We start from the raw sequence: 23,934 nt of genomic DNA on the forward strand, positions 1-23,934 counted from the left end.
GCCCTTGTCTGGGAGTTGAACCTGAGACACTTTGGTGCATGGGCCAATGCTCCAACCACTGAGTTGCACTGTCCAGGGCTCTCATATTTTTGTATGTATAATTAGTGGGTTTTAACTTCATAAAGGAACCAGTAAATAGTTAATTGTGTCAATGTGAAATAATGGTATTTTTCTGTTAAAATGTTATATAGTTGCTTTTGTTTGTAGTGATATTTATTGGTATTCTCAGGATTTTTCTTCTTCAAAAAACTATTAGCTTGGCCCAGCTGGTGTGGCTCAGTGGTTGAACATACCAGACCTGTGAACCAGGAGGTCACAGTTTGATTCTGAAAGGGCACATGCCCCATTGTGAGCTCAAACTCCAGTATGGAGTTTGCAGGAGGCAGCCCATCAATGATTTCCCTCTCGTCATTGATATTTCTCTCTCCCTTTCCTTTCCTCTGAAATCAATAAAAGCATATTAAAAAAACCTATTAGCTTAAAAATGTGTTGTCTCAGTTGATTTTAAAAACATACTATTTGATTAATTTAGAATGTTGTGGAAACTTTGAAGCAGTTTGACTTAGACTTTGAGTGTTTTTATAAAGAAGTATTTGGGATTTTGGAAGATGGTTTGAGAACCCATGAGTTTCCATTCCTTACTAGTTATTTCTAGCATTGTCTGTTTTATGTAGTTCTTGAATGTGCTCTGAATTTGTATTGAATATTAATCATTGACAAAAATGCAAAGCCTCTTTTTAAGATTTGTCATTGGCACTCTTCCCTTAGCATCTCTTCAATAATAATCTATGGATCCTTGAGAACTGGAGGAAAACCCCATCATTTTTTCATGCGATAGATTAATATTAAACTACAAAAAGGAATATTATAATAATGGATTTTTTTCCATCCTTTCAGGGTTTGAAAGTATTCTTGAAGGGCTGTTTGGACCTGCATTTTTAAAAGATCTCAGTTTACTTAAAGGTATTAAAAATATATTTTTTTATTTATTTAAAAATCATCCTGGATTACATGATACCTTAGTGATTTAAGCCTCTGTCTTCTCCTTTTTATTCACTTTTGTGGGTTAAAGCTATATCAATGTAAGCATCTTTTTGTGTTAATAATGCAAAATATATGTATGAATAAGGTATATTAACTAGTAAGCAGTATTTAAGATTTTACATAAGTAGGAACCTGTCTACTATTAAGTAAATAAATTTTTGTTAAAATAATATTTTTGACATTCTTATTTGTTTCCTGAAAAATTATCATTTGTGACTATTAATTTGTTATTCCTACTATTTTTGCAGACTGTGAACCTGAAAGCATTTCTGATTGGACTTTTGATGAAAATTGTCTATTCTGTTGCTTGAGAAGAGATAAAGTAAAGGTAACCAAGAAACTCAATGAAACTTGTCTAGTGCATTTTATAGTTTTTATTTTTTTCAAAATTTGATTACTTTGGTGGAGACTTGTAGGAAAAGAAAGGTATGAGCCTGTATCTACATATATAAAAGGCTAAGTGACTGGCCGGTATATATGACACCACACTGACCATCAGGAGGCAGACGCTCAATGGAGGAGCTGCCAAGCTGTAGTGACTTGGCACCCCAGAACCAGAGAAGTGGGAGCCTGACTCCTCATGGGGCTGCACAATTCCACCTTCGGCTGTGGGTCATGTTGTTACTGGGGCACTGTCGCCCAGAATCTGATTTACTGCCAGCTGCGGTAACTGCAGACACCCTTCGAGCTGTGGCATGGTGCTGCCCCAAATGCAGCTGGTGGGGAAGGACCAAGAGAGGCTGGCTCCAGGGCATGTTCAGCCCAATTCACCCAGTCACGCTCCACCAGCCACCTTCTAATCTATTTCTTTTCAATGTGCACAAATTCGTGCACCGGGCCACTAGTCCTATCTTATAGAGAGGGAATATGCAAATTGGCCATCACACCGTCACAAAGATGGCGGTGTCCAATCCCCTCAGCCCCACCAGGGTCCCCCAGTCCTTTTAGCTCTGCGGGGGGGGTAGCTGGTAGTTAGTGGTGCGGCCTGGCCACAGTCCCACAGTCTTTTCAGCCCAGCCAGGGAAGGGGGGCAGCTGGCCCACGGTGTGGCCAGACCCACCCTCAGCCCCCCCAGCTGTCCAGGGCTGGCCCAAGGCGTAGGCAAGCCCAGCCACCCAGGGCCTCCTGAGGCTCATGTAACCAGAGCCAGCGGAGGCTTGCACTGCTGGCAGTGGCAGCAGCAGAGGTGTGATGGGGGCGTCGCCTTCCCCTGATCGCCGGGTCGCCTCCCAACCCTGAGGGCTCCCGGACTGTGAGGGGGGCCAGCTGAGGTGAGGGAATCCCCCCTCCAGTGCATGAATTTTTATGCACCAGGCCTCTAGTTTACTTATAAAAGATTTGATAGTAGATCAGTTTGCAATTTAGTGTTTCTAGTCTGCTGATTAGCCTTTTGAGAAATCTGTAGTCCAGCATGTGTTGCATTTATTCATATAGTTTACTAGGCAGAATATCTGACAGTTATTTATTCTGGTGTCAGTTAATTATTCTGCCTAGTTATTTATTTTAAATATGAAGTGTATGGTAATTCAAGTAATGGGAGTCGTTTGGACAAAAAGAATAGCACATGGATCTGGATCAAGTAGCTACTAATTTATGTAGATTTATGATAGATTGTGATTTATTCTTTAGTATAAGATGTTTCTTCATAATATTTGAGTATGATTGCTCTTTGTATTCAACTGCAGAAATTGGTTGTAGCTTTCGTTTGTGTTTTGTTTTGTGTTAAATAAAAACAAATAGAATTTTGGTTTAAAAACATTTCAGTTGTTGGAAAAATTTATTAGTAACGGTTTTCTGTCTTATGTTTCTTTTTGTGGTATGTCTGTTCCCAGTTTTAAAGCTTTGAAAACATTTTTAATTCCTTCCTCTGCCTTGTATATGTCTAACTTTACCAGTTGTTCCCTCACCAAATTTCATCCCCTCCCCCACCCCCTTTCATCATTGTACTTAAAGCTTTTAGCATTATTTCTCAACTCCTGAAATAGCATGATTCGTCCCTCACTTGTCTTCAGTCTGTTAAACACTGCTACAGCCTTGACCCTCACCCCTCCATAGTGTGGGAATGTTACCCTATACTGAGTCTCCAGTAATTTTCTCATTGTCTTCTGGGTCCATTAGTCTAACACTCAGTGACTCAGTACCCTCCACAGCTCATTTTTCTTTCTAATGCTGTCCCACTCGTGTTCTATATATTTTTCTTTTAGCTCAGCTGGTCTGATAATTTGTATTAAACAACATGCTTTTACTATTTGGACTACAGCATTGCACGCCTGTTATTCTCAATAGCTTGGATCCCCTTGCTCTTACTCTTGCGTAAGCCCCTCCTTTCCTATGAATGGCAAACCTTTGCTCTAACTGCTATTTCAACCCTTCACGCTGTTGCAGTAAATATGATCTATATCAATTATTTGTCATTTACTACTCAGTATTATTTCGTCCATCCTTTTCTATGTTTGAATCTTGTGTTCCTGACTATGTTGTCAACCTCTGAAGACTGTGAGCCATGTTGTATGCTTCTTTTTACCCTTGCATGTGGCCTTGTACCGCCATTGTTGAAAAGTGCATTAAAATCTGAAAGCAGGTTTAAGAGCTTCTTACTTACTGTTCTTTTGTGGCATATTTTTTTCTGCTTACTACATGAAAAAGTTGTACTATTCACAGTGGTCTGTTTTCATTGAATTAATAAGGAACATGTTTTGAAATTTAGTGTGGTTTGAAAAAGAGAGACCAGAAAATTAAGCAACTGCCAATGAAGTTGAAGTTCATCATTTTAAACTCAGTGGTATGTTGTGACTATTTACCAAGCAAGTCATTTAATAAGTGTTTTGGTAGAATAGAAGAAGCAACTACTGCTTACTTTTTTTTCAGGGTGGTATTAAGCAAAAAGCCTTCTATGTTTAGTAGTTGAGTATAGTACATTCTTGTAATGTGGTTGAGTTTTCCATTGGTATATGATGGTGAAATATTTACTGAATATTTTTAGAAGAAAATACATAAATAGCAAAGTATGGAATCCTGTAATATTTAAAACAGCTGTTCTTACTGTTCTACAATTTTTTGTTGGTTTCTAATTAGAATATTTCCAGTTGACAACACATTTAGTTTTGGGAAAGATGTTTTTCACCCTTAGACACTTCACTACCTGTACTTGGTTTATTTTTTTTCAGAGACAGACATAACATTTATAATGGAAAATAGGAAGAAAAAGAGCCTATCCCTAGCTGGTTTGGTTCAGTGGATAGAGTGTTGGCTTGCGGACCCAAGGGTCCTGGGTTTGATTCCAGTCAAGGGCATGTACCTCAGTTGCAGGCTCCTCTCCAGTCCATGCTCTGGTTGGGGCACATGCAGGAGGCAACCAATCGATGTGATTCTCTCACATTGATATTTCTCTTTGTCTTTCCCTCTTTCTTCCCCTTTCTCTAAAAGTCAGTGGGAAAATGTCATCAGGTAGGGATGGGGAGAGGAGAGAGAGAGAGAGAGAGAGAGAGAGAGAGAGAGAGAGAGAGAGAGAGAGCGCGCGCGCGCGATTGAGAGATTGAGATTGAGAGAGCGAGCGTCTAGGAAATGAATTGTCAAGCATATATCTTTAGTTTCGTTAGATTTAAAGTGATTGTGCTAGAATTCTTTGCAGGCACTTGTAGCATTTCATCTGAGAAGGATTGTACTCCACTGGCTTGAGGCTTGCTCTTTAAGGCTGCTTTAGGATTCCAAAAAAAGAAGGAAATATCTGGAGGGTATGGTAGCAGCCAATAGGTAGCAGCAGAGCATGCTGTTGGAATCTTGTGTGATTTTTCCTGTGATGAGAAAATCTAGATAATGTTTGGAAGAGCTGTGCATTTTTTTAGTTACTTGATTTTTTAGTAGATACTGAAGCTGTTACAATGGATAAAAAATATATATTAGTATTTATATTTTTTTAAAATGTAGGTGAAAAATACAAATTCACTTCTTACAAAAATAGAACCAGGGATTCACCTACAGATTAATAAAACAACTGTTGATTTGCAGTTCAGGATCCTGCAATAGTTAGAAAATACAGTTGACCCTTGAACCACATTCTTAATAAATCTTCGTGCATCAGGCTTCTAGTATTCTTAATAAATTCTAATAAAAAAAAAACAAACAAACCCAGTGGTACATCTACACAATGGAGTACTATGCTGTTGTAAAAAGGAAGGAACTCCTACCATTTACATTACAGGGGTTCTCAAACTTTTTAAGGTGGGGGCCAGATCACGGTCCCTCAGAGAGCTGGAGGGCCGGACTATATGAACTACTAATTCCTACTGTAACACCTCGGCTGCGCTCACTGCCCAAAAAACCTGGCGGGCCAGATCAGACTCCTCTGTGGGCCACATGTGGCCCGCTGGCCGTAGTTTGAAGACCCCTGATTTACAACATCATGGATGGACCTAGAGAGCATATGCTAAGCAAAATAAGTCAGAGAAAGATAAATATTACATGATATCACTCATTTGTGGAATCTAATGAACAAAATAAATGGATGGACAAAAACAGATCTAGAGACAGAGAAACATAGATAGGATGCTCAAACCTCAGAGGGAAGGTAGGGGAGGGTGGGGATAAGAGGGAGAGATCAAAGGACTTGCATGCATATAAATATAACCATGGACCCAGATACGGGGGGGGGGGGGGTGTTAGGGTGAGGGCACGATCGGGGGAGGGTGGAAATAGGGAATAAGGACACATATGTAATACCTTAATCAATAAAGAAAAATTAAAAAAAAAAAAAAAAAAGTCTACAGAGCCTAAGGCCCCTGATCCTCCACCTCTGGTGTGGGGAAGGCTCGCCAACTAGAGAGAATGGGGCTAACAATCCTTTTACAAAAGGGCTCCTTAATGCTTTGTCTGAAAATTACCATATGGCTCCTCGGGACTGGCATATGATTTTAGACGCCAGTCAATGCTATGGAGAACAGAATATGATAAAATCTGTGGTTGAGATCTAGGCCACCTCTGGTTGTAAGTCCCAGACAATGTAAAACATCTGAAAGATCCATGAAAATAACTGATTTATTAAGCCTTGTTTATATGTTATGCTCACTTATAAATATTGTATATGTGAATGTTGATTGTTGTTTTATCTGTCTTTGTTGTTTGGTTTAATTTATTGTTAGTCTTTTAAGCATGCCTCTGATTTATCGTCATAGAAAAGAAACAATAGGTAGTCAGGACCATTACTGACTTTCCCCAGAGCAAACAGAATGTGGGGGTGGGGAGAAAGGAACAAAACAAAACAAAAAGAATAGTTTATTAAATGAGTATCATTTTTTTCTGGCCATGGGTATAGCTCTCACTTCTTTTGTTCAAATCCAGTGTAATATTTCCCCCTGAACCCACTGTGTTTTCTTCTAAGGGTTTTAGAGTTTTAGGTCTTTGGTCCATTTTGAGTTGATTTTTATACGTATGTGGTATAAGGTAAAGATCCAACTTAATGCTTATGCATCTGGATATTCAGTTCTCTCCACATCATATGTTAGAAAATAATGTCTTTGTTCCTGGCACCCTTATCAAAAATCATTTGACTATTTATGTCAGTGTTTATTTCTGGGCTCTCTATTCTATTCCATTATTCTATGTGTCCGTCTTCTTGCTATAATCATAATTGTTTTGATTACTGTAGTTTTGTAATTAGTTTTAAAATCAGGATATGTGGTGTCTCCAGTTTCGTTTGCATTTTCAAGATTGTTTTGGTTCTTTGCGGTCCCTTGAAATTTCATATGAATTTTAGGATGGATTTTTTTTTTCTGGAAAAAAAAAATGTCATTGGGATTTTTATAAGGATTGCATTAAATCTGTAGGTCATTTTAGATAGTATTGACATCTTGGCAAAATTAAGTCTTTGCCTGTTGCTTATATTTTTTGTTTTAAAAATTTTTTTCAGTTTCTTATTTCTAAAGTTAAAATCAACAATATGTATTTCACTGTTGGTAGTGTGTTAAAAGTATCAGTTATTGTGGTTGAATTATCTCAAGTGATTAAAAAGATGTTTTAGCCACAGATGCTATTTTTAAGAAATTTATAGTGCAGTGGAGGAAGTTAGAAATACATACATAAAAGCCCAGTGACCATAATGGCAGAACAACTGCTCAACCAGTCTCCATGAGGTGCACTGAACACCTCCAATCACCTGATGGTGAATGGGGACCCAGGGTGGGTGGCAGGGGATGTGGGCGGAGCCAGCCCAAGATCACCACGTTGGGGGCGGAGCAATGAGTGGGTGGGATCAGCTGGCCTCTTGGTTCCCCGTCCCCTCCTTCCCCCAGCTGTCAGGCTCTGATTGCCTGATGGCAAACTGGGAACCTGGGTGGATGGTGGTGGTAGGAGGAGGGGGCGCGGGGGGGGGGGGGGCAGGGCCAGATACTGGCAGCCAGAGAAGATGGCCCCGATTGCAGGCTAGGCCTAGGGACTATACTGCGCACAAATTGGACCTCTAATCCTATATAATAAAGAGATGATATGCAAATTAACCTTTACACCCTCACAAGATGACTATGACCTGGCCGGCAGGAGGGTTAGTGAGGGATGACCAAACAACTGAACAAGCAAGGCTGTGTGGGGCCACCAGGCCAGTTTGGGGGCCATAAGAGGTGACCAGGTTGGCCGGGGGACGAGGGGGGGAAAGGTGGGAGGCGATTTAGGCTGTTGGAGGGGTAGTTATGGGTGACCTGGCTGGCAGCGGGGGGGGGCGGGGGGGGGGGAGGCAGTTAGGGACAACCAGGCAGGCAGGCAGGTGAGCAATTAGGAGCCAGCATTCCAGGATTGTGAGAGGGATATCTGACTGTCGGTTTAGGCCCTATCTCCAGGATTGGGCCTAAACCGGCAATCAGACATCCCCCAAGGGGTCCCGGATTGGAGAGGGTACAGGCTGGGCTAAGGGGATCCCCCAGCTCCCCTTCACAAATTTTATGCACTGGTCCTCTAGTATAAATATGATAAAGGTAATAAAACCACTGCTGCCAGAGCAGTATGAAATGCTGTAGAAGTTTTGTAAAAGGCAAGATTACCCTGTACTAGGCTTTATAATACTGTTGCCTCAAATATGCAGTTGGATATCATTGGGCATCTATCTACATATATATCCAGAGTCACTATGGAAAGCAGATAGATATTCAGGAAGTCTTCTGATTGAGATTGGGTTGTGGATGAGAATTGAGATAGTATAAACTTCTAATTTCTAACCACTGGAAGGATATAAAAAACCATTGCTATTGACTGGGGGGTGGCTTTCATTTGTTTTTTAATATTCACAACAACTTGTACAAGTATAATGTAAGAAAAGCTGTAACAGCAAATGTTGATTATAGATACTGGTGAATTAAAGATAATGGTAATAAGAGTCACTTGCCACTTACACTTGAAGCTTTATTTTCATGAACAGTAACAGCAATTAGATATACTGAGCCATTCATGGCCCATTTGTTGTGCATTTTGAATATCATATTTAATTCTTGATGTGCATTCAGACTTCAACTTTTATTATTTTCTTACTAGAAGCCCAATGCACGAAGATTCGTGCAAGAATGGGCCTTCCTTTCCCTGGCTGCTGGCTCCACTTTTCCGCACCGGCACCACCTTTCCACTCTGGCCCCTAGAGCTGCCTCTCTCCTCTCCAGCTCTGCCTTCTCATGCTGCCCAGAAGCCCTGAGTGACTGAGGAGGTGCAGAACACCTGTGTCATCGCCATGGTGATGATGCAAGTGCCCTGCCCCCAGCTGCTTGGTGGCTATGTATGCAAATTAACCCACCATCTTTGATGGGTTAATTTGCATACTTACTCCTGATTGGTTTGTGGGCATCGCGAAGATATGGTCAATTTGCATCTTTCTCTTTTATTAGTGTGTATTCTTTAATTTGATGGTTTGCTTAACAAAATTTAAGGTAACATTGACATACAGTAAAAATTGCATTAAGCACAGTTCATATTTGTTAATGTAAAAAATAGTAATTGACATGGAATAAGGTTTCCTTTTACATCACTGACCTTAATAAGTATGAGCATTTTAAATGGTAGAGCCATTTTTCCTAAGATTTGCTGGCATTTAAAATAAAAAGACGTTGGAGAGTGGCATTTAAATCATGAGTCGCATCTTGTCTGTTCTTTTTAGTTCATTGCTTAAAATGTCAGTAAGTCATGGGCAGCGGATTTGGCTGGAGCTGTATGCCCATGACCTACTCAGATAGGCCTTTCTAACAGAGTTATTATGAGCCCTGCATATATACTTTTCATGCTTTTGATTCTCAGGTTTTCTATATCATATGGTATGAATTTTTAAATACCATTTAAATAAAGTCAGTTACAGAGTGGGCATGGTCCTGAATTTAGACAGGAATGGCTCTAAAATGTCACTCCTTAAGTTTTGTGTTATCCTACTGAAATCTAGACCATCTTGTCTTTCCTAAGTGAAACTTGTCCTTACTACTTCCATTTCCTTTCCTGAGGTGTTACCTCTGAAAAAGAAAATAATCAACTATGTAAGCGTTCTCCCCCATTTGTTTCCTCCAAAACACCCATACTCGTAAGATGACAAATATTAGAGTTACGAAAGAAAATTTTTAAAGTTTAACTTGGTTAACTGATTATTGCCCTGAGGTCTAACTCCCATGCCAACATAACTTTGTTGCTTTATTCAATAATGTCCTTGCTATTTCAGGAACCACAGAGCTACTTATGTTATAGTTCTTGGAGACCTTTCATAATTCTCTCTCACCAGGGTTAGCAAACTATGGTCTGTTCCCACAGCATGTTTTTATAATACTGTAAGCTAAAATACTTTTTTTAAGGAAAGAAGAGATGCCGCAGAGACTGTATGTGATCTACAAAGCCTAAAATATTTACTGTCTTGCCCTTAACAGAAAATTTATCTCCTTTTTTCTTTTTTTGCTATCTTCATTAGGTCATTGCAATATTAAGAGAAGCCTGAAAATTAACTTCCGTATCCTACCTATTATTCTCTGTGCTCTTCATCTTCCTCAGACTGTATATTAGAGCAACCCATAACACAAGCAAATATTATTTAATGGCAAGACAGTGGGGATTATGGAGGAGACAAGATGGAGAGAGAAGGGAGATGTGTCTTGTGGGAGAAAAGTAGAGGTCAGCATTTACCCACTATATAGCTTTTTCTCTGAAACAACTCCACATTTATAGAGAAGTTACAAGAATAGAATAAGAACTTTTATGTACCCTTCACCTAAACTCACCAATTGCTAATCTTTTGCCAAATTTGGCTTATTATTCATTCTTTCTCTTACATATTACATGTAGCACACACATTCTCCTGAACCCTATGAGAATAAGATACAGGTATATCCCTCATACCTCTTTACTCTTAAATGTTTCCGTGTATATTTCCCTGTGTCCTAAGAATAAGGATAGCCACTTCTTTAACTACATAGTATAGTTACCAAAAATTAGGAAAGTTAACTTTGATGTGTGATTACCTACAAATCTCAAATTTGCAGACTCTGCATTCCCATCAAACTACCCAGCTGGCCTCTTCCATATGAAATTTCAAGAGACCTGAAATAGCCAAAACAGTTTTGTAAAATAACAAATTAGGAGGACTCACACTTTGCAATTTTAAAACTTAGTACAGAATGACGGTAATCAACGTAGTGTGTTACTAGCATAGGATAGATAGAAGTATAGATTAATGAAATAGAATTGGATGTCCAGAAGTAAAATTATGGCCAGTGATTTTTCACAAAGGAAGTCAGACCCCCTTTTTATACCCTATACAAAAACTTACTAAAAGGATCATAGACCTAAAAGTAAGTCCTAAAAGTTTTAGGAAAAAACATGAGTAAATCTACATGAACTTGGTTTAGCCAATAGTTTTTCAGATACAATATCAAAAACACAAATGATAAAAAAAAAATAGATAAATTATAATTCATTAAAATTAAAAACTTTTGTATTGCCAACAGTAGCATCAATGAAATGATAGCTCACAGACGGGAGAAAATATTTTCAAGTTATATATCTGATAATAGAGTTGTATACAGAACATGTCAAGAATTCTTACAGCTCAAAAATAAAAAGATAAATAGCCCAATTAAAAACTGGGCAAAGCTTATGAATAGACTTTTCTACAAAGAAGATATATTTAAATGGCCAATAAACAGATGAAAAGATGCTCAATTACCCTAGTCCTTACAGGAATGCAAATGTAAACCATGAGCTACAACTTCTCATATACTGGGATAGTATAATAAAAAAGATAAGTGTTCATGAGTATGTGGAGAAATGGAACTTCTATTATTGCTATGGGGAATATAAAATGGAGTAGCTACTTTAGGTAATGGTTTGGCATGTCCTCAAAATGGTAAGCATGGTTAACATACAACCCAGAAATTCCACTCCTAAGTATAAATATCCAAGAGAAATAAAAATATACATCCACACAAAAACTTACACATATTAAAAGCAGCATTATTTATATCATAGTAGCCAAAAAGTAGAAACAACCCAAATGTTCATCAACTGGTGAATGGATACAATGTGATATATTTATACAGCGGAATATTATTTAGGAATAAAAAGGAAGTAAATACTACATACTACAAGTTGGATGACCTTTAAAACATTATTCTAGAAGAAAAGGCACTTGTCTCCCAAAACCCCACAAATATTGAATGATTTCACTTACGGTATATGAAATCTATTTAATTTTATCCTTTAGTGGGTAAAATAGTATAGTATGTATATTATATCTAAATAAAACTTTTAAAAACACACAAAAAAAGATATGACCATAATTGATATGCATCAGCTAAAAGTCATCTGTGTATTTCAGAGGCCAAGTTGATAAAATGGTTAATTGTTTGGTTCAAGAAAAAAATATTTACCACCTACCTTATTGAATGTTCAGTTAATTTCTCTGTGTTGATTTAAATTAGAAAGTAGCTTGAATGCTACATGAAATATAGTTTAAGGATAGATGTTTTGTTCAAAGTTTGACTGAATTGACTTACTATAGGACTATTATGGAGTTAAGTTTAAGTCCAGTTTATGCCATTCAATGTCTGTGTGTTTTTTAAAATCTCTAAATGAAATGGCATCAACAGTTGAGGATTTTGTTAGACTGTTTAATTAATACAGACATACCTTGTTTTATTGCACTTCGCTTTATTATGGTTTATGGATGTTGTGTTTTTTTACAAATTGAAAGCATGGCCCTCCACCAACAAAAAAAATTACAACTTACTTTATTGTGGTGGTGTGGAACCAAACCTGAAGTATTTCCAAGGTTTATGTACCTGTTCCTAATACCCTTTAAATATTAAATCTATATCAAAATTAAATTATTTGTGATTCATTTTTAAAAGTCAATTTCTTAATTTTTTAGTCCATGAGAGAGAATGTTGGGAAGTGCAATTATAATAAAGGTTTTTGTAATGATTTATAACACAAGATATTTTGTTTAAAAAGTGTAAAACAATGTGACAAACTTAGCATGTCTTTAATGGAAATGTTAAGTCATCATTGTTTAAGTTTGAGTATGCAAGAGAGTTCTTTATATTAAACTATCCTGTATAAATAAAAGCTTAATATACAAATCAACCAACCTGTGGAATGATCAGACGCTATGATGTGTACTGACCATCAAGGGGCAGACACTCAACACAGGAGCTGCCTGCAACCCACAGGCCCCCAGGCCGGCCAAGGTGGGTACCAGTGGGGCACACCCTCACCCCATTGCCCCACTGGTTGCCCTGCAGAGGGAGGCAGGTGGGGCCAGGCCCACCAAGGTGGGTGCCAGCAGGGGGCCCCCTGATGGCCCCACCAGTCGCCCCATAAATCAGCCCTGATCAAAGCCAGGCCCAGGGACCCTACCCTTGCATGAATTTCGTACGCAGGGCCTCTAGTTTGTTTATAATTTGTAATTGATGCTAAATGTATCTTTGAAAAATACATATTTTTATTGCACTGTTGACACAATTTGAGTGATGGGGAAATCAGAGAGCTGGTTGCAAATATCACTAACTGTATTTAAAATCTTTGAAGAAATCATTTGTGAATTATAACATGCTTTTAGTGTCTTATTTGACATTGTGCCAAGGTAGTTCCCCATCTTCTTATTTAGAGCACTATTAAGTTTTCCATTATGTAACTAAATGCATGTGTTGATTCATTGTGGTAACTTGAAGTAAGTTACATGTACTGGTATTTTAAACACTGGTATTTAAAAACAAAATAGTTATTTCTAAGAACACTTAAAAGATGTACTTTGCTTTTCTTTATATCTTTTTTTATTATCACAGTTTCCTTTTTATTTATTAGCTACAAAGGTGGAAGTGCAAAGCGTTGTTATAACCAAGTTCAATACTTCTGCAGTTCTGAGAGCAGGTTTTGACAGTCTGTGGGATGACATATCATACTGAAGTGTTTCCCCTTAAGATATTGAAATGTTTCTCCTTAAAGCATGTGATGCACTCTGTGTGTTCTTTTTTCTAGTGTTAGTTTTGACCTGTTAATTTCACAACCCATTAAAGATTTGAAAGCTTCAATTTGTAAATTGGTATTCTAGGGGCAGAATTGAGAATTCAACTACATTCTTCTTGAGTCTTACCTCTGAATAGTCCTTTACAAATTTTTGTTTTGTATCTGGAGAAAACAGATCTTGTACTAGGAAGGCAGATAGGATTCACAAATGAGACTTGGGAGTTTAAGATTATTATTATTTTTTTTTTACTGAGTTGAGTTGTCTGAACTATTGCTGCAGTATATTAAAAACTATTATATTGAATGCTCAAGGAAAATTCCCCTTTAATAATTATAGGTTAATTAGAGTTTACTTGTAAGTTTTAAACAAAACTCATAATAAAATAAAATAAAATAAAATAAACTTGTATTAAAAACCAGAGAGGGTGTTGTTTTGTTAATCCTCACCTGAGGATATTTTTCCCATTTATTTTTAGAGGGAGTGGAAGGAAGGGAGGAGGGAAGAGAACTAGAGAGACAGAACCATTTATGTGAGAGACACATTGATTGGTTGTCTCCTGTAAGTGCTCCCATCAGGGCTGGGGATTGAACCTGCAACTCAGGTATGTGCCCTTTAGTGGAATTTGAATCCACAGCCCTTTTGTGCACAAGATGATGCTCCAACCACTGAGCAAGACCAGCCAGGGCCAAAATATATTTTTGTATTCACTTTGCTTTTATACTTTTGTAGAGATAAGTTTTATCCTGATTTGAAGTTTTAGAATATTTTAATTGTATTAAGCAAATTTGTCTTAATCTGTTGTTAATGTTTACTTTTTTTTCTTTTTTTTGACATTTATGCTTTTGATATTGAATGGGGAAAGATACTTGTGCAAATATGTCACCAAATTTTTTGCAGGGACATTTAGTCGGTCTGGATGAACCAGCTTCGGGAGCTGGGCGGGAAGCTCTGCTTAAACAAGAGCAAGCAAAAATCATACGATTCGAGAAACAAGCAGAAGAGTTCCTCAATGCAGTCTTTTATAGAAAAGGTTGGTTCTAATAAAGAATAACATGTAGCATCTGCTTATCTTGTGTTAATCTTCTTAATTTCAATGTTATTTTCAAAGAGTTACTATAAAAAATATTTTTCTTTATTGATAATACACTTTATAATTCTCCATGTAATTTGAAATAGGGTAAGGCAACCCCACTCCCTCCTTTTACTCTGAAGTGATAAGTTTTAGTTAAATAATTCTTAAAATTATTATTAAAGTCTGAAAGTTGCAAGGTTTCAGTAGTTCTATATATTCTTAGTCAGATTTTCTTACATAAACAGTTACTGTTTTTGTCACTGAAAACCATAAAATTAACTGTAAATTTCTAGTAATTTCTCACCGAACTATTGTTTGCAGAGAAAAATATAAAGTTATAATCTTAAAATTAGATTTGTAGCCGAAACCGGTTTGGCTCAGTGGATAGAGCGTCAGTCTGCGGACTGAAGGGTCCCAGGTTCGATTCCAGCCAAGGGCATGTACATTGGTTGCATGCATATCCCCGTTAGGGGGTGTGCAGGAGGCAGCTGGTCGATGTTTCTCTCTCATCGATGTTTGTAACTCTCAATCCCTCCACCTTCCTCTCTTTAAAAAAAAAAAAAAAAAAAAATCAATAAAATATAAAGATATTTCTCCTTATTTCACTAATTTTTTAAGTTATTAAAATTAGAAAAAGAAATTTATTATTATAAAATAAAACTTTCCCCCATACATTTGAGGTGGCATTTAGTAGCCTCACCTCTTGTGTTTTTTTTTATTTATCTTTCTCCTTGAAACCTTTGTAGGCTTGTTTTACATTTCTCTGTCCTCAAAGAATAATTGCTACAAGCCAAGTCCTTCAGGAAGTTTCCATTCATGAGCCATTTTATTGAAGATATTATTTCTACATAGACTTTTAATCTTCAGCAGACAGAATGACTTCATTTTCTTTAATATTTCTTCAGTGTTCTAGTTTACACCTGTCATTCCTCTGGAAATTTCTTTCTTCCCTTTTAAGTTTGAAAGCTGGTGTTTGCCTGTACATTGGGAAAAAAAGTCTGTTAAGTGTTGATAGGTCTGATAATGGTCTGGTTACATTTGGAGACGAGCTCGGCTTCTGCATAATGTAATTAGTATTTTCAAAAGGATGTATGAGGTGAAGTGTATTAGAAAATTAAGGAATGCAAAAAAAGAAAATTCACAAGATTATTGTTTTTAGTGGCATTAAAAAAAATTATTTTATTAGTTCCCTAGACATAATTAAATCTTTAGTATATCCTCTCTTCTCTTTTAAATAATACCTTCTTGCAATTTCTGACCTAAAGCTCCCAACTGAGGCTCTTGGACTCACTTTATCGTCTCAATAAAGTACCCTGAACCCCAAAATTATGTTCAAAACAGTAATATTATTATTTTGTTTAATGAACATTTGTTTTATTAAAATAACTCACATTTAAGCTATAAATGACAAATAGTCCTAGTAATTCACATTTAAAGTGTAATGCTAATAGGCCTATCAGTTTATTAACTAAATAAAATATCTTGACAGCTCATCTGCAGTGTACTGAATCATGGGTTTAATGTTGCAGCAAATGTCATTATCTGAAAAGAGGAACTCCTCTACTTTAGGTACATGGAGCAACCACTTTTCATTCACTCTTAGCTTGGAGGGAGTTAGCTTACTTATCTACTAGTCCCATTTTTTTGTCATGCAGAAATAACTTACATTGAAGTTCATAAATTTTTATTTAGAAATTAATCTTTTGAGAACATAACCTTCAGGGGAGGGATTGTTACCTTGAAATCAGTCTTAGAATAAACTTCAAGAGATGAGAATTCCTTAAATTTGTATGTAAAGTTAAGTTTGTATATTTTTGTATACTGGCATATGATGCTCAGAAAAAGAATTATTACTTTGCAATTGGAAGTTTCTTCTGCCTTGCTTTATGTATTAATATTGTTATTTTTATATATTTTATTAGTCATCTTGGAAATATCTCAAAGATGAGCATTAGTCTTCAAATTAATACTTAAAATGTTTACTATCCAGAATTATAACAATTTAGTCTGAAGTAAATATTTTGTTTTTAATAACTACTTCAGATATTTGGATTTAGTCCTTTGTTTCCAACTATTGCAAATTGTATGCTATAAATAATTGAGTATGTAAAAATTATATAACTACATAGATACATTAATGCAATAAAATTAGGCTTTTGTGGTACGGAGTCTATAATAAATTCCAAATTAAGGACAGTATACCCTCTGCAATTGTCATGATCATGTTTCTTTTCAGTGTGTTTTGTCACTTGTGTTAAGGAAATCTGATACTTGTCTAAATGTTAGATTTCCATGTTTTGAAATAGGCAGGTGGCTGTGAGGTAGCATTTACATGTTTTTCTGTAGTTTTAATTTTGATCTGATTTGCTGTCTTTTATTTGACTCAATTGTGCATCTTCACTGAGACATGACTCGGTTTATAGATATATTTTAAGAAAGTAAAGGAATGAAAATAATTCAAGAAGCTTTCAAAAGACAAAGTCAAGTGCAGAGATGTCAAAAATTCATAAACTTGAATTGTGGTTTGTAATTGTTATTCAACAAAAAGGTAAAATATGCTGCAGCCATTTAAAGCTCAAAGGTAGCAATTTGTGTTCTTTATCCTAAAACCTTTGACTCCTACGAATCTTTAATTACATTTATTAATCTAGTTAAACACAGAGACATTTCATAAATTACTTCATTTTGCTTCCAGTTTGGAACCTTCTTTATGTATTACATGTTCTCCAACTTTCCAGGGGAAAAGTATACATTAAAACTTGGAATTACAGTACACATATATTCTTTTCATTTAGAGCACATGTGTCAAACACAAGGCCCGCGGGCCAAATCCAGCCCGCCAGGCCTTGCAATGTGGCCCGCACCGCGCTGTCATCACTGCACTCCGCTGTCAGTTTATGACATTGTCAGTTTATGACTGTTCAGTAAACCATGCGGCCCGCGATTTAGGCTGGATTTTAGATTTTGGCCCCTTCTCTGATTGAGTTCGACACCCCTAATTTAGAGGATTGTATGCTATGTAAAAAAAAAAAAAAAATGAATCTTAAGTGGAAAGTTTAATGAATATTAATAAGAAAATCCATTCGGTAGAAAGATTTTTAAAGCAGTGTATAGCTAAAATGTTTATTAAAAACATTTAAGGAACCATTGTTAGTGATTATATTAACTTCTGAATCTTACCGCCTTAGCTAGTTTGGCTCAGTGAATAGTGTGGTCTGCGGACTGAAGGGTCCTGGGTTCAATTCCAGTCAAGGGCACATGCCTGGGTTGCGGGCTCAATCCCAGTAGGGGGCGTGATCCAGCTGATCAAGGATTGATGTTTCAATCTCTCTCCCTCTCCGTTTCTCTCAAATCAATAAAGATATGTTAAAAAAAACAAAACACACACACACACACACACACACACAAACAAAAAAAAACAACACTTTTGAATCTTACCTAATTGAATATATTTATTTCTAGACTCTCTGGCATACTCAGAGTTTTTATTTATAGAGAGGAAACTTAGGGTGGAAAATAATTTTTAGTAGAATAGAAATATTATTATTGGTAGAACAAAACCTTGTTAAACTTCAGAGAATTAAAAAAAAATGTGAGTCTAAATCACCCTCTGGTATTGAATATTGGCCTTCAGAAAAAAGATTTGTCTGTTTTTAGGAGTCCTGTGAGGTTTTGAGGTGTGTGTGTGTTTTGTGATAATATTAGATTTTAGTTATGAGTCAGTTTTTTCTAAATTTGTAAATCAACCTAAGTTTCTTACAGCTCCTGGGTAACATAATTTATCTTCTATAGTTAATCTTTAAAAGACCAAGGAAACTTAGGTTCTCCATCTTCTAAAACCTCAGAAGTATGGTGGAGAAGTAAAAATCATGGTTGGAACATTAAGATCAGGGGAAGAGTTTTGTTTTTTAGTTTTTTATAAATATGGTGAGGCAGTGTACTGTGGTGGCTTCAGCAGCCAGATTGCCCCACTTTAAATATGTTTTTATTGATTTAGTTTTTAGTTTTTTAGAGAGAGGAAGGGAGAGGGATAGAGATAAACATCAATCAGCTGCCTCCTGTACCCCTACCACGGATCTAGCTCACAATCTGGGCATGTGCCCTGACCAGGAATTGAACCAGTGACCTCTTGGTTCATGGGTCACTGCTCAACCACTGAGTCACACCGTCTGGACAGGGAGAGAGGTTTGATCAGGAGTCTACCACTAACCATCTATACAGATTTGAAGAGGCCACTTGATCTTCAGAGCACATTTCCTTCATTTGTTAAAAATAAACACAGCAATTGAATAGCAATTGATTTGATTGATCCATTTATTACTTATGAATGCTTACTTTACAGAAGGCTATATTAGGTGCTGATTATATAGTGGTGAATAAACATAATCTTTGTCGAAGCTCAGATTCCCTGATGCTGTGATCCTGATAATATATGTATGCAAAACATTTTGCCTTTTGTTTTAACCCATTTGACCTTCAAGGTCTTTTTCCAGTGCTGAAAATAGAATTAATTTTTTAAAATTAATATTGATTACAAAATGATAACATAGGTGTTGATTTTATTGCTTCCCTAGCTGTTGTGTTTAGTGGTTGGCACGGTGTATTTAAAGAATTCATAGGAAATGTATGGTCTTAGGCTTTTGTGATTTGTCATTTAAACTTCTAGCTAGCCCAAGGGTTCTAAAGCTGTGGCCCTTCCACCAGCAGGATAGAGAAGCCTCTTAGAAATGCGTTGGCCTCACCCTAGAACTGCAGAATCAGGCAGACCTGATTTTACAAGCCCTCAAAGTGATTTGGATGAGTATTAAAGTATGAGAAGTATTGCCCTAGCCTACCATTGGTCTTAGTATTAAGTGTCACCTTTTATAATCTTGGTATGCCGTCAGTCCTTAGCAGCAAGTAAACACTCATGAACTGAGAAATCCATGCTTTAGCAATTTAGGAAGAAACTGCTTATAAGAACAACAGATATGATCTAGAGGTAGTAAATAGGGTAGTAATTATCTTATAAAAGAAGTGTTGGAATTTCTATATCAGGTAAGTGATTCTTGCCCCCAAAATAATTGTTATCCCTTTATTTGATTAATAATCTTGGGGAGATGTTTATAACAAATTTTATGAAAATGTGTTTTTTTTTTAATCAGCTCATAAGCTTAGAGATAAAAAATATAACTATGAGGAAATGCTATTTTAGGATACTGCATTTTAAGAAAAAAATAAAATGAAATTTATGTTTGCTTGAAAGCTGTATATATATTTTTAGTACATTGTCCCACTTTAAAAGTAAATAAATCTTTGTTTACAGACAGTCCCTGGGTCTCCGACCCCAATATTCCCCTAGTGGCCCGTGAGATCATGCAGCGAATGATCCAACAATTTGCTGCTGAATATACCTCAAAAAATAGCTCTACTCAGGACCCCAGCCAGCCCAATAGCACAAAGAACCAAAGCCTGCCGAAAGCATCTCCAGTCACCACCTCTCCCACGGCTGCAACTACTCAGAACCCTGTGCTCAGCAAACTTCTCATGGCTGACCAAGACTCACCTCTGGACCTTACTGTCAGAAAGTCTCAGTCAGAACCTAGTGAACAAGGTATGGTTTGATGTCAAGGTCTCCTCTGTCCAATCAGAATACTTTTAATTTGGGGAGAAAAAATCATTGGCAAGTAGGGCACCAATAGCAATAATAGAATAAAAACTTATGTGATTCTTAAATTGCTAACTATGCAATGATAGAGAAATTCAGATAAAGTAGCTACCTTACCCATCAGGAGTCCATAGTCATGTTTTATGTACCACCCAGAAAAGTTAGGTAGTTACAGTTGTTATTGATCTTTAAGTTACTTGATATTTAAATAAGCATTTTATACTTTCCAAAATGTTATATGTATTTTTTTTTTATAAAAACCTGAAAAATAATTTTCCCCCTCTTCCATCAATGTTTTAGGATTAGCAACTGAGAAACATGTCTTTATTTGTTAGGTAGAAGAAGTTATATTCTGCAAATGAGATCATAAGACAAAAACGTATTATTGGCAGTTTTAAAAAAGAAGCTCTTAGGATTAGAAATAATGAGAAAACAGTAAACATACTTCAGGTTGTCAAGTGTATTCATTATTTTATTTAAAAAATGTATTTCATATATGCACTGTATTGTGAACTAACCCACAAGCATTTCCAGATAATTTGTTGGTGAGGATCCTAATTAAGTAGTAGGTTTAAGAGTCTTTGAAAAGTTTACTCTCGTAAATAGATTAAATATTTCTGTTGCTTTGTGATCTCATTTTACCTTAATTTCACAAAGATGAGTTGAGCATTTTCACTCTGCCATTGTTCATACAAGTAAAAATTTTAAATTGGTAATGTCTGTACTAATGAGATTTTGTCAGAAATTTCATAAGAGTATGCAGAAAGGTTATCAGGTGTGTGGATTTATTAGTAAGAAATACACGTTTATTTTACAAAGTAAATTAAGTTTAATTCTTATAAAAACCTGTTTTAAAGAACTTGCTTTTACTTAAATTATTTACGAAGGATTTGCATTTAATGATGACTTTAGTTGCTTTTTAAAGAATTTAAAAAATAATTTTCCTTTGCTTTTTTCCTGTTTCTGTATAGTGAGTAGCAATCAGAATATCTAAGTTTTTCTAAGAGATTTCCTAGCACAAGATCTCGTAGTTGTTCGTAGTATTCACATTGATCAGTGTATATTTGATTACCATATTTGCAAAGTTGTTTTTTTTTTCTGTTTTATTGAGGATTTTTAAAATTTTTATTATTTATTTATTTATTTCACCAAATTGATAGCTTTCATTAAAATCTCATTGTTCAACATATTGCACTAAAAGCTTCAGATTTACAGTGGGAGAATGACAGCATAGAGATTGTATTTAAAGTATTAATAATGGAGATAAAAAGTCTAACTTAACTTCTTATAGCCAGTGGTATGCTTAAAAGGTGTATTGTTTTGACAGCATATACTTACAAAAGAAAAATTTGGACTAGGTGATAGGATTTTAGTATACAATCTCATTGCTTCACTTAAAATTATATTTCCTAAATGAATTTGTTGCCTATTTGATTACACAGACTTAGAAGTCTTTAAATAATGTCTTTGGTTGGAAATATTCTAATGAGTATCAATATATTTGCTTGTTAGATATCTAATTGGGTTAGATGTGTAATAGGGATACTTGGTTTTATAAAATTACAATGATATATTTAGAAATATTAGTGACTGACATGATAATACTTATTTTGTATGAGTGTGGGCTTTTTTTGGTTTATAAACTCAATTTTTCTTTTCTAGACATGTCTATTAGGGGAATAAAAATCTTTGTGGGAGATACAGTGTCTTCAGGCACGAGTTCTAAGTGAGTTTAATATTGGGGCAGTTTTTAACATAACTAAATAGCTAAGCCTCTCTGCTGGCCAACTGAAAAGTCAGGGGTGCATTGAGTATTATCTTACTTGGTTAATTTTGGACAGAATGGCAACTTTAAAAGTTGTCCAGACTCTCAAGTTTTCTTTTCTAGACATGTCTATAAGGGGAGTGAAAATCTTTGTGAGAAAAGAAAGTTGTCTGATTTTTTATTGTAGTAACATGAATTTGGGATTTGGTCTAACTTCTAGAGGTCTAAACCTCTAGGGTTCAGTCATTAAGACTTTTTTTCTTCTTTCTTCCCTTAAACTTTGCCCATCAATTTATAATAGCTTATTAACAACAACAAAAAACCAACCCTTTAACTTTATAAATATCAGCTTGTGAATTTGAACCTCTACAGATATTTTTCAAGAGATTGACAATAAATGCAACAGTTTTTTACAGAGGGGTCCAAAGCGTAATTATAATATATGTACATTGTATAAACCGTTAATTAACAACTGATTCATTTTACAGAGTGTATATGTGTAATTTAACCATGTAAACTTATATTTTAAGATTACTTTTGCATACTTATTACTTAAACTTTTATGTACTTTTAGTGCTTTAGTAAAGTTATAGAAAATGAAGTCTAATAGTTCTATGGCTGAACCTCAAACTTTATAAACTGCTATTTCTAATATCTCACTGTATTTTAACATCTATAGGGATATGCTTTGCCTTTTATTTTGCCCTATTAATAAAATATTTTACACTTCTAGATATTAGATATAACAAGCTTTGCTAAATTTATGTTGCTTCAGGAGGAAAAATATCCTGACTCTATTAATGAATTGATTTCATAGCTCAAATATATGATAAGTGTATCTGCTAGTTGACGAGACCCACTGCTTTGTCATTTTTGGCCTGTTCAGATCCCATTTACTCCTAGTTTTTAATATCCTTAGGTGTTTCTTTGTGTCTTTACAGACGGTGTACTTGATCTATCCACTAAGAAAAGTCCTTGTGCTGGCAGCACTTCCCTGAGCCACTCTCCAGGCTGCTCCAGTACTCCAGGGAACGGGTAAGGGAAAATATTTGTAGCCTTCCACAGTTTTATAGGAGACAATTTATCAAAGATTGATGCCAGTTTCTTTCATGCTTTAAAAATGAATCCTTCAAATACTCTTCTAGGTAGACCTTTAGTAAAAATTACTTTTAGTATGCCAATCAAATAAAAGCAGTCTCTGATCTAGAATTGACTGGTATAAATCAATTGTGCCAGTTTAGTACAAATGGTAAATAATGAGAAGCATGACAAGAATGTCTTTGGACTTTTTGTTGTTGAGTATTTGAGAGTGTGAACCCCAACCTAAATAATTTCAGAGTTCAGATATAAAGGTAGTACTGGGTTATGTGTGCTGAAGTTGTTGAATAAAAATTAGGCTCTAGTAATTAACGTGGTGTCTCTAATGTAGTGTGTGGGTGTGTGTCAGCTGTTTGTTTTGGTTTGTTTTGTTTATTTGAACTGCAAGTTTAACTTTGTGTGGCAGTTCAGAAAATGTAATTGTATTTTTTGTTTTAAAGTAGATAAAGATGGGTTGTAAATATTGACAAATAACTATCTTACGCTGTCAAAACATTATATGCATAGTTTTGATAACTCTTTAGCAGGTTCAAGTGAATTTCCTGACCTTCTAATTTTACAGTATAAGATTATCTAATTCTCCTGTGTGTATATATTAACTATTTAGAGGAAAATGAGGTATTAATAAAGATATATAGATGCATATTGGGAAGAAATTTCCATCAAACGTGTGTTGTGACCAAAAATCAACTTCATCTAGATATGAAAAAAAAACTTGAATAAGTTAAATTAGTTAACATTTATATCTACTTAACATTTTGATAATCAAACATGGGGCATTGTTTAGATGTTATAGAATAAGTAGACACTAAATGGACTAATCGTTTCAATTTATACTT

The 23,934-nt window shown here is 35.7% G+C and overlaps 1 protein-coding gene across 13 annotated transcripts in view; it reads left to right on the plus strand.

Annotated features, from left to right (window-relative positions):
* Nucleotides 1-23,934, plus strand: part of LCOR (ligand dependent nuclear receptor corepressor) — a 90,270-nt gene that overhangs the window by 36,109 nt on the left and 30,227 nt on the right. For 9 of the 13 annotated variants that reach the window (XM_084903488.1, XM_084903486.1, XM_084903489.1 and 6 more), the window contains 5 exons: nucleotides 898-963; nucleotides 1,293-1,372; nucleotides 14,411-14,543; nucleotides 19,891-20,178; nucleotides 22,939-23,032. In XM_084903488.1, the coding sequence (XP_084759614.1) occupies nucleotides 898-963; nucleotides 1,293-1,372; nucleotides 14,411-14,543; nucleotides 19,891-20,178; nucleotides 22,939-23,032 (661 nt within the window). The remainder of the gene's footprint in view (nucleotides 1-897; nucleotides 964-1,292; nucleotides 1,373-14,410; nucleotides 14,544-19,890; nucleotides 20,179-22,938; nucleotides 23,033-23,934) is intronic. The other 4 variants (XM_084903490.1, XM_084903491.1, XM_084903495.1 and 1 more) reach the window with 3 other exon arrangements.

The sequence above is a fragment of the Pipistrellus hanaki genome (assembly GCF_964339955.1).
Source record: "Pipistrellus hanaki genome assembly, chromosome: 14".
NCBI lineage: Eukaryota > Metazoa > Chordata > Mammalia > Chiroptera > Vespertilionidae > Pipistrellus > Pipistrellus hanaki.